At 49.5% G+C, this 15242-nt stretch overlaps 2 protein-coding genes across 2 annotated transcripts in view; both read left to right on the top strand.

The window, feature by feature from the left end:
* Kndc1 (kinase non-catalytic C-lobe domain containing 1) overlaps positions 1-2074 on the top strand; it is a 48095-nt gene extending 46021 nt beyond the window's left edge. The window contains exon 30 of the mRNA XM_027409066.2: positions 306-2074. Within this exon, the coding sequence (XP_027264867.1) occupies positions 306-537 (232 nt within the window). The 3' untranslated portion in view covers positions 538-2074. The remainder of the gene's footprint in view (positions 1-305) is intronic.
* Positions 2075-5032: 2958 nt separating this feature from the next.
* Positions 5033-6174, top strand: Utf1 (undifferentiated embryonic cell transcription factor 1). The gene is made up of 2 exons (XM_027409225.1): positions 5033-5591; positions 5711-6174. The coding sequence occupies exons 1-2, from the start codon at positions 5033-5035 to the stop codon at positions 6172-6174; spliced, it is 1023 nt and encodes a 340-aa protein (XP_027265026.1).
* The last annotated feature ends 9068 nt before the right edge of the window (positions 6175-15242 follow it).

The following is a 15242-nucleotide window of genomic DNA, read 5'->3' as shown; positions in this document are numbered from 1 at the left end:
AGCTGAACTAGGGAAGTAAGCGTAGGTTTCAGAGGTCTGCTTTGGTTTTCCATGTTGAAGACCTCAACTGGAGCAACCTGACACAGAGGTTTTCAATGAATACTTATGAAGGATGAGGGGAGTGGCAGGTGGGGGTGGGAAAGCTGGCAGTGGTGGGTGGAGTGCATGTCCTTGTGAGCAAATACAGAAAACCTCCCCTTTGGTGCTGTGCTTTGGGAAAGGTTTGGTTGGAGCCATTCCTGAGAAGACATTAGGGTTAGTTGGCCAAGGTGGAAACTAATGAACCTTTTCTCTCCCCAAACAAGAAACATCGCCAAGGTGGCAAGCCAGGTTCACGCATTCCAGGAGAACCCGTACACATTCAGCCCTGACCCCAAGCTACAGGCTCACCTGAAGCAAAGAATTGCCCGTTTCAGCGGGGCCGATGTTTCCATCTTAGCAGCAGATAACAGGGCCAACTTCCACCAGATCCCCAGCGAAAAGCACTCCAGGAAGATCCAGGACAAACTGAGGAGAATGAAAGCCACATTCCAGTAGCCCAGGGTTCTATCTGGGTATAGACTCCAAGTAGAACCAGACCAGGGAAGATGGGACAGGTGGAAGGAACCCCCGAGTCTGCCTGAAGAGGCTCAGACCCACTGAGTGCCCTGTAGAAAACTGTTTTTACTTCCCAGAACAGAACTGTAAGCTGCCAGGGACTAGCCTGAGGCCATCCACGGGGAGGGTTGTGTTAACCCCAACAGAGCCCTATCCCCAAGGCAGGGTGGACATGGCAGTCTGATGAGCCTGTTTCTCTTAAATGTAAAAAGTCAAATTTAAATATGAAAAGGGAATAGATTCAACCATCCCAGGAGCTTGAGAGACGTCTCCTTACTGGGGTTCCCACCTATTTTTCATTGACCTCTCCAAAACTCAACACACACCCACATCTGACTCCAAAAGAGCCCAAACTTCGCTGCTTGCTGACCGGTATTTTTGTTTCCCTCAGCAAGAAGGACCAAAACTATCTTTTGCACTTAGTAGCTCCAAAGGGTCTGGAACCTTCCACTGGAGCCCAAGGTTTCTGGCAACCTGTCTTGGCCAGGTTTGTACTCGACCCCATCTGCAGCCGATCCTGCCAAGTCCCTCCAGAGAGTGAGAGCCCTCTCAGCCTCCAGAGGGTGGGAGAAGCCTCTGTCCCAGCTGGGCCTTCTGCCTCAGCAGTTGGCCCTCACCAAGGCCTGTTGCCTCCCGCTCCTAGCTTACAACAGCTGCAGTTGACAGGGATGCTGGGCAGATGAGACGCTCTTGCCATCTGGAAAAGGGAAAAAAACACTGTACAGTAACAGCAGCACCAATGCAGGCTCGCCTTCCCGGAGCCTCTGGGAGCTAAGTCCCTTTACTGCCATGTGGGCCCTGAGAATGGCTGCCTACCAGCCTTCAGCAGCTATGCATGTGCACACCCATCCACTGTGTTCCCTCGGCTCTGCGCTTTGTTAGACAGACAATGGAGTGACCGAAGCTTGCTGCCTCCGTGGCATCAGACACCTGGATTTCTGGATCCTCAATAGCTGGTGCTGGGCTTTGGCCAGGAGGGCTGAGAATATGATGAAATATAGCGGGTCATTCAGCCACCTTAAGCAACTGGCACCAACCAAACCCTGCCTGCCACAAGACCAAGACTGTTCGGTATTTTAGAAGTAGGGATTTTTGTAGTGAAGCAGCTAGTGGTATTTCTAGGAAGCTATGACTTGTAACCAAATGCTGGATTTTTAATGCTGAGATGTGTTTCCTCACCTGAATTTGCTGGAGACACCAGGCCTTGCTTACACTGGATGTAAGTGGGACTGGGAGTCCTGGCCATGCACATGCAACATAACTGTTTGGGGACTTTTCTATAAGGATTATGTTCTGTTGATCAACGCCTACATTTTCAGATTTTGTATCTAGTGCAGGAGGTGTCCAGCGCAAACCAGCATTCCAACGGTGCTGACTTATTGCGTGGGGAAGTGAACAGGCTTTTGGCTTTAGCACTGTTTGCATGGCGCCCTGATGTCACAAGGTACAGATTTCTAAATAAAGTCATTTCTACCAAGCTACTGTCACATGGTTCATTTTCATAGGTTTCAAAAGCAACACCCACTTTGAAGCTAAAGTAAGTCCTTCTTGGCTCAGTAGGGACACCTCACCTAGGGTCTTAAAGGGCTTCAATAGGAAATATACCCAGTCCAAGACTGAAAATTGTACTTCCAGATCACACCACATTCTTGGTGACAGTCACACAGTCACTATCACAGGGACCAGGTCTGGGAGACTCACCTCTAATTCAGCTGTCCTCTCCAAAACCAAGACTTCTGATGACCACAGCTCATTTTCCCATGGCACCAATGTGGGGGAGGGGTAGCCTGCTGTAACCCATCCACCTCAGCCAGTTTCTACTGATCAGCCTGAGGACAGGTCAGGGCTAGTTGGTTTCCTTGACTACCCTTTGGGACCTCTCCAGAATTTCCAGGTGTCTCAGAGACAAGAAGGGATTGGGGAGTGGCTTGCATCTCAATGTACTCATTCAGGTCACAGTTCAGAGACAGGCTTAAGGACAGGGGCTCTGTTTACAGGATTTTTGTTGTTGTTAATGAAAGCTATCCGTAGAGGTGTTTCCATAATGACAATAGAGCTATCTGCCTGGCGGTTATGCAGAGGAAAAAGTGACAGCCATTGGCCTTCAAGGCTCAGTAATTCTCTCCTCTCTGGTCCCTGCCCTGTCCTAAGCCTAGAGTCTGGTCCTGAGTATTGTGCCTGAGGGAAGCCTCCAACACAGATTGCATTTAACTACCCTAAAACCACAATACTGAGTGAGAGTAAGCTCAAAATGGACACATGGTGTGTTGAATGGGCAACCACCACCACCAGCTGCCTTGCCCTAGAACCACTAGGTACCAAACTATGGGGCCTTGAACCAACTGATGAAGACCCAGGAAAAAACAGGCTGTAACTCAGAATGCTGTCCCAGCCTTGGTATGGCCAGCTAGAGGCCACCCTGTCCTGCCCCAGTCAGGAGGGGCACAGCAGGTGATCCTTGGTCTTTGCTCAAGTCCCTGGCCACAAATCACTAAATAATGAAACAGTGGCTAATCTTTGTTGATGCATTGTAGCAGTGCATCCCACAGCAGGAGACTACTAAAATCCCAAAAGGTACAAGACTGGTACTTCTTTCTGACTCCACTGTTCTCTGTAGAAATAGGGCTTGTATAGCTAGCCCACACTGGTCAAGAATTTTACACTAAAACTAACTTGGAATATCTTCTTTCTTGTTTAACCAGGTTTCTCTGTGTAGCTTTGGAGCCTGTCCTTAAACTTGCTCTGTAGCCCAGGCTGGCCTCAAACTCACAGAGATCCACCTGCCTCTGCCTCCCAAGTGCTGGAATTAAAGGTGTGCACCACCACTGCCTGGCCTTTTTTTTTTTTTCTTTAAGGTTTATTTATTTATTGTGTATACGTTGTTCTGTCTGCATGTATCCCTGCAGGCCAGAAGAGGATACCAGATCTCATTACAAATGGCTGTGAGCTACCATGTGGGTGCTGGGAATTGAACTCAGGACCTCTGGAAGCAGCCAGTGCTCTTAATCTATGAGCCATCTCTGCAGCCTGGTTTTGGTCCTAATTTTGGAGGAAGAGCTGGGCGGTGGTGGTGCATGCCTTTTAATCCCAGTATTCAGGAGGCAGAGGCAGAGACAGAGGCAGAGGCAGGCAGATCTCTGTGAGTTCGAGACCAGCCTGGCCTACAAGAGCTAGTTCCAGGACAGCCTCCAAAGCCACAGAGAAAAAAAACAACAACAAAAAACAACTTTGGAGGAAGAGGTGATACTGTTGCCTTTATTAGTAGATACATTTTACTAAAGAGATTCTTTGTAGTGTATGTGAACTAAGACTCCAATACCAATAGGGGGCCATTGATCTCTATCAAATCTAGCATTGATCTCTATCAAATCTAGCATCCAAGTGGCCTCTTTACAGCAATGAACACCTCTCGGTTAGATAGATTAGTAAATTAGATACTAATCTTCCATCTTCCAAAGCCCACAGCCAGATGAAAGTAGGGAGGGTAATGCAACCACACTAATTACATGAAGGAGCAACACATTCTGGTGCACAAAGACAGAAAGGGTGCTAGAGTTTTGTTTCTAGAGGTGTTTATGGACTGTTTGTGAGTAGTGATTAATAGACATAACACAAATGTAAAAACAAGCTGTCCTCATTCAGTCTTATTATATTGTACCTTTATTAACTTTGTTTTGTTTTGTTTTGTTTCTCCATTCTTTTGTGGGGGCCAGGGAGGTCAAGACAGGATTTCTCTATGTAGCCCTAGCTGTCCTAGAATTCATTTTGAAAGAAAAAAGAAAAAAGAAAAAAGAAAAAAAAACAAGCCGGGCGTTGATAGTGCACATCTTTAATCCCAGCACTCGGGAGGCAGAGGCAGGCGGACCTCTGTGAGTTCGAGGCCAGCCTGGTCTACAGAGCAAGTACCAGGATAGGCTCCAAAGCTACACAGAGAAACCCTGTCTCGAAAGAAAAAAAAAAAAAAAGAATTCATTTTGTAGACTAGGCTGGCCAGGAACTCATAGAGAATCTCCTGCCTCTGCCTCTCCAGTGCTGGGATTAAAGATGTGGGCCACTACGCCGGACTGATTAAATGTTTTTGAACTTTAAAAAAAGAAAAAGTGTTTTTTACATGTTCTTCTTCGTGTAAGTAATGGGGCAAAACTTTGTTCTCCGGGTTAGGATCTCTAATAAAGGGCTAGAAAAGGGATGAGCTAGAAAAAACAAGGTACAAACACCTCCAAAAAAAAAAAAAACAAAAAAACAAAAAACTAGGCGCTCACGAGGGGCGGGACAAGGAGGGCGGGGCGGCTGAACGATGGGAGGGTCGCGTCGACCCGGCTTAGACGCAGAGGACGACGGCGGGGGTCCTTACAGCGTGTGTGGGCGGCTCTGGAAGACTGCTCCTCCAGTGAGGCTAGAGCCTCAGAATATACGCACTTCCACCTGCTCCGGGATGCTGCTTCGTCCCCGGCGGCTGCCCCAGTTCTCACCACCGTCGCCAGCTAGCCCCGACGCCGAGCTGCGGCCGTCCGGGGACGTCCAGGTGACTACATCTGATGCCTTCGCCCCCACTCCGGGCGCAATGGCAGAGCCTGGCTCGCCTAAGGCTCCCGTGTCTCCGGGCTCAGCGCAGCGCACTCCCTGGAGTGCCCGAGAAACGGAGTTACTTCTGGGCACGCTGCTGCAGCCGGCCATGTGGCGCTCACTACTGCTGGACCGCCGGCAGGCTCTGCCCACCTACCGCCGCGTGTCGGCCGCGCTGGCCCGTCAGCAAGTTCGGCGCACGCCGGCCCAATGCCGTCGCCGCTACAAGTTCCTCAAGGACAAACTCCGAGACTCCCATGGCCAGCCGTCCGGGCCCTACGACGACCAGATCCGCCAGCTCATGGGGTTGCTGGGCGACGATGGGCACCAGCGAGTCCGCCGTCGCCTTACGGGCCCTGGACGTCCCCAGCGCCGCGGCCGCTCTACCCTCGCGGTGTTAACGCCTGCACCTACATCAGTCGAGCCAGGTAAGAGCAGCGGTGCGGTGCGGTGAGGGCAGGAATGGGCTGGGTCTCCGGGGGAGGGACGGAACCCAGAGGTAGGATTCCGTACGCACCACTAGCGGGACCACGCGATTCTTTCGTAGGGGCTACGCTGCCGCTGGCTGCAGGGGCCGCCGACCCCGCCTCCGCGCTCAGATACAGTTCCTCCACTACTAAGTCTGCAGATGCCCACCGCATTACCAGCTCCCCTACCTCAAGGGCCCTCGGCACTCTGACTCCTGAGCCCGGCCGGGCGGCCCTCGGATCCTCCCCGCCATCAACCCTCGAGTACGACACGGAGGACCCGAACGAGCCTCCTAGCCTTCCCCAGGACCGTGCGCCCCCGCAGGTTGCGTCCCAGTCGCTGAACACCGCGCTGCTGCAGGCCTTGACGCACTTGGGCGACATCTCGTCAGTTCTGGGTCCTCTGCGCGACCAGCTGGCGACCCTGAACCAGCACGTGGAGCATCTGCGAGGCTCCTTCGACCAAACAGTTTCCCTGGCTGTGGGCTTCATTCTGGGCAGTGCGGCCTCCGAGCGGGGCATCCTTGGTGATCTACGCCAATAAAGCCTTGTCGCCAGTTCTCTCCTCCAAAGCTGACCCCCAGCCTATCTAGACCCCAGTTAGTGTCCCCATTCCCACCCCAAACTTAGGTTCTTAATAAAGATTGTATTTTCTACTTAAACTGGTGAATGAGTTCGGGTTCCACGTCTATAAGAATGGACCCCTGAGGATAGTGGGTACTGCGAAATTTGGGGGAAGGCTTGGGTGAGGTGGTAGAGTTGTTTTCTGTTTGGGTTATCAACATTCTCAAGGTGCGGGATCCCGCCCACCGGGAGCACTGGTCGGCAATGAGTGAAGCTGAGTGGGCAGGCTGGACAGGTACGTGTAGAGCATCCCCAAAACTCTACCTTCTGAGCCAGACTCAGTTTGAATACAGACTGGACACCAGTCCTTGTCGGGATAGTCAAGAGCACAGCGCCCAGGAAGATTGCCGTGGAGATGTCTGGTCCATAGAAATGCCACAGCCTGGGTACCACCAACATAACAGCAAGCAAGCTACCCTGCTAGAATTTTTCCAACTTTGGCTGAAATTCCAAGGCCTCCCGGGACAGAGTGGGGGAGGGCTCGGCCTCAGTTAGAAAAGGATGTAGCTGCAGGCACTTCACTAGCATGACAATGCCTGCTCTGACTTGGCTCCGTTTTACAAATTCTGGGCCCATCCGGCCACACTGCAAACCCCAGGACTGGTGGAGTCTTGCTTAAGGGAAGTCCTGAGGAGTTTGCTCAGGTGGTCCCAAGTCACGACTCCATCCCCTTCTTGAAGACTTGGAATGACCTTTGCACTGACTGCTGGTTTGGGTCTCCAGCCGGATACTGGGCCCCCTCTTGTGAGAGACCAACTTGGGGAGGATCCCACTCTACATTGAGAAATAAAGTCCCTAAAACCTTATGGATGAGTCCACCCTGCAAATACCTCCCTAGGTCAGTCAGAGCCACAGGTTGGAGACACTGGAGATGGGAGCCTCAGATACCGCCCAGGTGCTTCAACCCGGGGGGTGGGGTGGGGGAGGGTAGGCCCACATCTTTAATCCTAGCGCTCAGGAGGTAGAGGGAGTCCTGGGTCAGTCAACAGTGAGTTTCAGGATAGCCAGGGCTACACGGAGAAACCCTGTCTCATATATATATACATATTATTTATACATATACTGTATTTACTGGCAAATGTACCCACACTAACGTTAGTTCTGGAGAAGCTGGACCCTGAACCTGGAGTAGACTCACCTTAGGGTCTGGCTGAGCTGGCTGGCTCCTTTGAGCCCAAGGAGACAGGAATGAGTCTCAGACTCCTGCCTGTCTTCAAACTTGAGAGGAGTGAGTTGTCTGTTTTTAATGGCCTTGGGAAGACTAAAGGTTTCGGGTTTTCTACTAGGGCTAATACGTTAGCTGACCTGACCTGGGTTTCCGGGTTTTTGTTTTGAGACAGAATCTCACTGTGTTGTTCTGTCTGGCCTTCAGCTCCCCATTTAGACCAGAGAGCTGCCTGCCTCTTGAGTGTTGATTTTAAAGTTATGAAATTTATTCTCTTTTATTTATGAAATTTATTATCTTTTATTCTCTCTGTCTCCCCCCCCCTCGCCCTTTTTCTCTTGTCTGTAGACCAGGCTGGCCTCTAACTCAGAGATCTGCCTGACTCTTCCTCACTGGGATTAAAGGTATGCACCACCACCCGCCTGGTTTAAGTCTTTAAACTTATTTAATTGTGGCCATCCCAATGGGTGTGAGATTCGCACCTTGTTTTACACCTAATGGAGTTCTGAAAATGCCCTTGTCATGAGTGGGTGTTTTATTTTCTCCCTCATCCCAGTGGACTGTACTTCCTGCTTAGAGTTCTGTGCTGTAGCCTGTCAGTAGAGTCTGTACAGCAAGTAAGACAGTTAGACCTGCTCTTTTGGGCAGCCTTCCCGATTTCTGAGCCAACTAACTGGTCTTGCCTAACAGTTGTTGAGAACTGACTGCTACTGCCCTGAGTTGGGAGCAGGCTTCTGTAAGAAACTGGCTGGCATGAGCCTTTGGGTATTGCCTTCTACTATTGGGCGGTCTCTGAGGCAAAGGCTGTGTATGTGAGCCCTCCACTCTCAGGACCAGACTTCCCACCCCACCCAAAGTCTATACTGTAAGGGTACTGGCATCCTGATGCTTCCTCAAATTTATGCCTAGTAGGATCTGGGTCTCTGTAAAATCAGCTTTTCTAGTGGTTCAGTACATTGTTAATAAATGGATACTTATATGTAAACAACCTTATCAGTTTAGGGCTCTTTATCCCAGGAGTCTAGGTGGTTCTGTGACTTTTATTATGTTTTTTGGTTTGTTTGGATTTGGGGGTATTTTGCTGTAAGGTTTTGCCCATGCCGGACAATGATCTTTTTTTAAGAAAAATAAGATATTTATTTTGATTTCATGTGCATTTATGTATGTTTTGTGTAAAGGTGTCAGATCACCTAGAACTGGCATTACAGACAATTGTGAGCTGCCATGTGGGTGCTGGGAATTGAACCCTGGTCCTCTGGAAGAGCAGCCAGTGCTCTTAACCACTGAACCATCTCTCCAGCCCTGACAAGGATCTTCAGTAGAATTGTGTCCTCATCTCTATTCTTTAAAATTTAGCAAATATAAATGATATGCAGCTCTTGTTTACACAGAGCCCTCAGTTCAAGCCCTAGTATTACCAGTACATGGATACTTTATAGTTTCAAGTTCATAATCTCCCATCTCCTGGTTCTTGTCTATCTGAAGTAATGCTTGATTTATACATGTTTCTATGAATTATGTCAGGTATTCAATGTCCCTCTAGTGATTGGTTTGGTTGGCTGGTTGTTTTTTTGTTTGTTTTGTTTTGAGATGGGGTTTCTCTGTGTAACATCCCCTGCTGTCATGGAGGCTGTCATGGAACTCTCTTTGTAGATCACCCCGGCCACGAACTCACGGAGACCCAACTGCCTTTGCCTCCAAGTATCGGAATTAAAGGTGTGCACCACCTTGCCCAGAAAACCACGACTATTGGCTTTACTTACCAAAACATTGAATTTTGGTCTAGTGTCTCTGCAAAGAACACATCCTATGGTTTTGGAAAATCTGTGTTCCCTCTTTGTATGACTTCAGAGGTACGACGATTTCCTTTTCCCCACACTTCTCATTTTAACATCCTGAAGCTGTCCAGTCAGTCACTGGCTGGTCTTGCTGACCTCAGTGCCCACTGTAGGGCTGTCTTATTCTTGGTCAGCTGCTGGCACGTCTCAGCATCATTGCCACGCTTGGTTAATCTAGCTTCATCTTCTGTTTGTTACAGAGAATATCCATGCCAGCTCATGGCAACTCCTAGGCCTTGGACATCACAGTCCTTTTCCTTGACTGGCAGCCTGATCACAGCCTGATCTCACACGTGGGAGCATGCTCTTCCATGGAAGTTTCCTGTTAAATGAAGAGTCTATTTATTTTCTGACTGTTCAAGCTAAGCTGTGGGCACTGAGCCTCCATTCTCCTGTTTCTTTATGATGCTTATGCCAATCTAAAAGAGAATTTTACCCCAATTGGTTTCTCTGTGACTGATTGGCCCCTGTTTACTGGTTGTATCATTTCTCACTAATGTTCAGTTACCTACATGGTTGTCCATGCCTTTAAACAGGGCTTGGTGAGGCATCTGATAAGGCCAAAGCTCCATATCCCTCTCTGGATCCATGTTTTTGCTTCTCTGGGGTGCTTCCTGTGCCTCAGCCCAAAGCTAGTCACTCTGGTTTCCTGACTGTACCGGCCTCTCAACCCTGAGAGCAACGTGTCCCTTTGTACCATGTGTGACTCTATCCTGGAATATGTTACCTATATTTAAGTGACTTTTTTCTTTTGAGGCAGGGTTTCTCTGTGTAACAGCCCTGACTGTCCTGAAACTTGCTTTATAGACTAGGCTGGCCTCGAACTCACAGAGATCTGCCTACCTTTGCCTCCTGAGTGCTGGGATTAAAGGTGTGTGCCACCATGCCTGATGACTTAAGTGAGCTCTTAATAACAGATCCGTTTCTTCATGGTGGTCTGTAACCACTAGCTACTCATCATCTCTGTCATGCATTTCCAAGATGAGATCTTGAACCTTGTTATGTTTAGAAATGTGCTGTCTCAATCATTGATGTGACTGCCTTTCTCACAGCACCAGTGAACCCAGTACCCTTCACTGTGCAGTGTTGAGCAGCATTTCTAGGATTGTAGAATGTTCCAGAACTCATCTGAGACCTTGGAATCTGTCCAGTATAACTGAAGGAACCAGCTTCCTTTTGGCAGCCATAATGGTCGAACATGTGCTTCTATGACCTTGACCTAGTCACTAGAAAGTCAGCCTGTCTCGTGACAAGGAGCCAATCAGAGGTTAGCTGGTGGCGCTATGCTTTATGACCCTGGGTGTGCTTTACGGACAAGCGCACAGCAATGACGCACAAAGCATAGCAACCACCCTGGGAGGGCCTATGAGCCATAACAACCAGTTGACCAATCAACACAGGGCAAGCCCTCCAAGCCTGGAGGCACACCAATCGTGAGCCTGTGCGTACCCCTAGACACTCCCCTTATGCTGCCCTATAAAGATCTATGCCAGCAGCTTCAAGCCGTCTTTTCTAGCTGTCCGCCATGGCGGGTGGGTGAAAGACCCGAGCTAACATGGGGTTAGCTCGTTAAGTTACAATAAAGCCTCGTGCAATTTGCAGCAAGCTCTCAAATCCGCCTGGTGATTTGGGTGACCGCGAACCTGGCCTGGGACCCCGAATACTTGAGTTTTCGGGGGTCTAACATAACCACAGAACTGAATTTATTTTATTTGAGACAGGATCTTACTGTGTAGCTCAGGCAGTTCTTGAACTCACAGAAATCTGCCTGCCTCTGCCTCCTGAGTGCTAGGACTGCAGCGGTGCACCACTAAACCTCGATAAAACAGAATGTTTTATTCTGACAAGTGCCTCAGAGGTCATAATTCTATTCTTTCCTGATTTGTTTCAGTACAAAGTTCCATTTCCTTCACCACAGGTTATAAGCCAGGGGCTGAAGCTGGCACTGCCAGGGCTCTTTGTTCAGTTATCTGCCTAAGAGCAGCTCCCTAACCCTAACCCTTAAGGTTAAAGGACCAAATTCACCTCAGCACCCACTCCGTTACCTGCATCTCTGGGGAGCACCTGAAGAGTCAAGGGGCCCCTACTGTCATGCTATGAGCATGACATCTTCTAATGTACTGCCCATAGCGGTGTGGGAGTTGGGGGTGTGGGGGGGTTGGGGGGTCCCTGTACTCTTAAGACAGGCATGAGCATGCCGTCCTGGAAGTCACACACTCAAAGGTCACACGGCAAGAGACATGAAGGCCCCCTAAAGCAGCAGCAGTAAGAGAGATTGGTAAGATGCTTGGAAGCCTGGGACCAGCCAAGACAGAGCTAGCAGCCAAAGCTTTGCCAGTGACGCAGGCCAGGCCTGATACAAGGTGGAAACAAGCCCCCTCCCGGGAGATGGCGCTCTAATCTACACTTAAGAGTTCCAGCAGGGGGTTGACTGCCCACAACGCTCACAAACAAGCAAAATCCGCAGCTGCAGTCTCTCGGGTTTTCGGAGTTACTCTCCTGCTGGGACCCGGCTTCCCCTCACAGCCCGAAGCTTCCTTGTGTGTGTGTTGGAGGGGCGGGGGAGGGGGGGGTGTTTCAAACTTGGCCTTAGGTTCACCACATTCCCTTCCCACCGAGCCCTCCTGATAACCCAAAGGCGGTGGGCTAAACAAAAGCAGGCCTCTTCCTAAACATACAGGGAAAAGCAAGTTGCTCTAGGAGCAGCCACCCCACCCCCACCCACCCTGCTCGGACAGAAGCATCTAGATGAGCACGAGGACGTGATGATGCCCACGCAACCCCTACACTCACCACTTCTGCTCTCCACTAGGAGTGCAAAGGCATGCGGGTTTGGGGTAAGGGATAAGGAGGGCCTGGAGAGCCGACAAGGATGAGCGGCGAATAGGGAGGAAAAGAGGGACAGTACGAGGTTGAGGGGTTGGTAGGGAAAAGGTGGGGGAAGAGAGGGTTGGAAAATGGGGGGGGGGCAGTTAGAGTGTAGGAAGGCGGAGCTGATCACAAGAGTGAAGAGTGAGCTGCGGCTGGACCAAGGGCCCCTGATGTCGGGGCTGTAACCCCGGATTGTCTTGGCCCTGGCCAGCGCTTGAACTTGAGGCTCGCGCCCCTTTGCTCGCGCCCCTTTAACACCTAGATTCCTGGAGCCAGTGCGCCCTTCTCGGAGGCGTGCTGGGCAGGGAGCCGGCGTCTGCAGGGGTTCACAAGTTCTCTTGCAGAGCTCCTTCCCTAGAAGGGCTTTGGGAGCAAGAAGGTGAATGGGAGATATCCGGAACTACCGTGGGGTACAGAGAGAGGTGCTGGCTGCAGGAGCGATGGGGGCGGGGCGACGAAGGGAACCACCCCCACCCGGCTTAAAGTCTCTGAAGGAGAAAGTACTCTGTTGGTGGGAGGTCAGCTCAGCAGGTATGCTAGGTAAGCACTCAAACGGAATCAATTACTGTGTAACATGTATGCGCAAGAATGTCTGGCCAGCACAGAGCCCTGTGGAAGTCAGAAGACAACTTTATGGATAAGGTTTTGTCCTTTGGGTTTGAGGAGGATGGTTCACCCTCTGAGCCACCCTGCCAGCTCAGTGTTGTTTTGTTTTGTGTTTTTGAGACAAGGTGTCTATTAAGCCAGCCTGACTTGAAACATCTTTAAATGTCCTGCACGCTGGGTTACCAGCATGAGCCAGGTGTGGCTTTGTACCTGGTGTTTTTATGGGAGTCGTGTTGTTCTCCACCCACCTCCTTTTCAGTTATTAGCTTATTTTAGTTGTTTCCCTGAAACCATAGCTTTCACGTTCCTTTTTGTCTGACAACTCTGAGCCTAGACCTTCTAGGTTACTATTTGGAACTAGACAAAGGTGTATTTAGTTGTCAGGGCTGCCGAAACAACCCCATAGACTGAATACCTTCAATATACAGTCCTAGAGGCTACAGGCCTAGTCAACCAAGGCCATTCTGTGGCTGCCCTGACGGCTCTTTCTGTGTGTGTCTTCACATGGCCTTGACACTTCTTGATTCCCCAGCTGCTTCCCTCTGGTGAGGACTCTGGTTAAATTGATTCTAGCAGGCCCAAAACCTCTTTCAACTTTAATTACCACCTTGAAGGCCCTATCTTGAGACATAGCCGTAATGGAAACTGGGGCTTCCTGGTAGTAGTTTTAGGAAGACACCATTTTGTCCAAACCAGGGTCCTGTAGGCTGCCTACTGCCTCTGAGGACAGCTTCTTAGGGAAGGCTTAGGATCCCTGACAGCACTCTTGTGGCACCAGTGCACGCTGCTGGAAAGTGTTCATGAGGTGACTCAGTGGGTAAAATGCTGGCCTCCAAGCCCAACACCTTGAGTTTGATCCCTGGGTCCCCACTTAGTGGAAAGAGAGAACCACCTCCCTCAAGTTGTCCTCTGACCTCTACATGCATATGCCACCTCCTACCCACAAATAAATAAATAAATGAATAAATGTGATTTTAAAAATTTGACAAAAGGAATGCTGTACAAAAGGCACAGTGCAAAAGCCTCATGAAAATAAAACTAGGAAACTTCAAAACTGAGGAGAGGGGCCTGGGCATTGGACAGAGGCAGGCAGATCCCTGTGGGATTGAGCCCAGCTCCGACTTCATTACAAGCCCCACACCGGACAAGACTACATAGTGAGTTCCTGTCTCAAACTTTTAATTAATTAAAAACAGGAAAGGTAGAACACAGGGTTTGGGAAATCATTATGGTGGCTCACACCTGGAATCCCAGCATTTGAACAGTTTAGGCTATAAACCTACACAGGAAGTGAAAGAGGTTGAATGTGGGGTGTAAACCTCTAATCCTATCTGTACTCAGGAGGCAGAAGCTGGGGCATTTCTGTGAGTTCAGAGCCAGACTGGTCTACAGAGGGAGTTCAAAACTAGTTAAGGCTACATAGCAAGACCCTATTTCAAATCAAAAGAAAAAAGGAAACAAAGAAATGAAATGAAGGGGCTGGAGAGATGACTCAGTGGTTAGAGCACTTGCTGTTCTTTTAGAGGACCTGGGCTTAGTTCCCAGCACCCACATGTTGGCTCATGACCATCCAAAGGTATTCATGTGGTGCATATACAATGCAAGCAAAACACTCAAGCACATAAGTAAATCTAAAAAACTGGGCAATGGTGGCACATGCCTTTAATCCCAGCACTCAAGAGGCAGAGGCAGATAGACCTCTGAATTCAAGGCCAGTCTGGTTTACAGCGTGAGCTCCAGGACAGTCAGGTCTATACAGAGCAACCCTGTCTCAAAAAAAAAACAAAAAAAACAGGCAAACAAAAAAACAAAACCACACACACACACACACACACACACACACACACACACACACACAATTAAATGACTTAAAAATGTTGGAATTATGTCATAAAATATGCAGTTAGAGTCACCTGTGGAGATGTACACCTGGAATCCCAACATTCTGGAGGTTGAGCCAGAAGATTACCTTGAGTTCAGGACCAGTCTGAGCTACATAGTGAAACTTTGTCTCAATGCCCATCATCCCTGCAAAGTGCAGCCGCTTCAGAATATTATTATACTCAGCACCTGAGTTTCTACCAGCCACAGAATAAAAACTGGGGAACAGCAAAATGTCTGCTTTCCCTTTGGCCATCTTCCCTAGCAACCTTCCAGATGAAACTGAGTCACTCAGAACCAGACATGGACTGAGGGACAGTCAGGAGGCAGACACCAGAGAGCATACATAACTGTTAGCCACAGCAAAAGTCATGGAGGGTGGCTTTATTTTCTCAATGCCACCTCTGAACTCACTGTACTGTGTACTGCCTTGGTGATTTCAATTCCTTAACAACGTGTGCAGGGCAGTGGTGGTGGCACACGCCTTTAATCCCAGCACTTGCACTCAGGAGGCAGAGGCAGGAGGATCTCTGTGAGTTAGAGACCAGCCTGGTCTACAAGAGCTAGTTCCAGGACAGACTCCAAAGCCACAGAGAAACCCTGTCTCGAAAAACAAAAAACAAAACA

Source organism: Cricetulus griseus, chromosome 3 (genome assembly GCF_003668045.3).
Source record: "Cricetulus griseus strain 17A/GY chromosome 3, alternate assembly CriGri-PICRH-1.0, whole genome shotgun sequence".
Classification (NCBI taxonomy): domain Eukaryota; kingdom Metazoa; phylum Chordata; class Mammalia; order Rodentia; family Cricetidae; genus Cricetulus; species Cricetulus griseus.
Note: the sequence above shows the minus strand (reverse complement) of the source record. Positions and strands in the feature narration are given on the sequence as shown.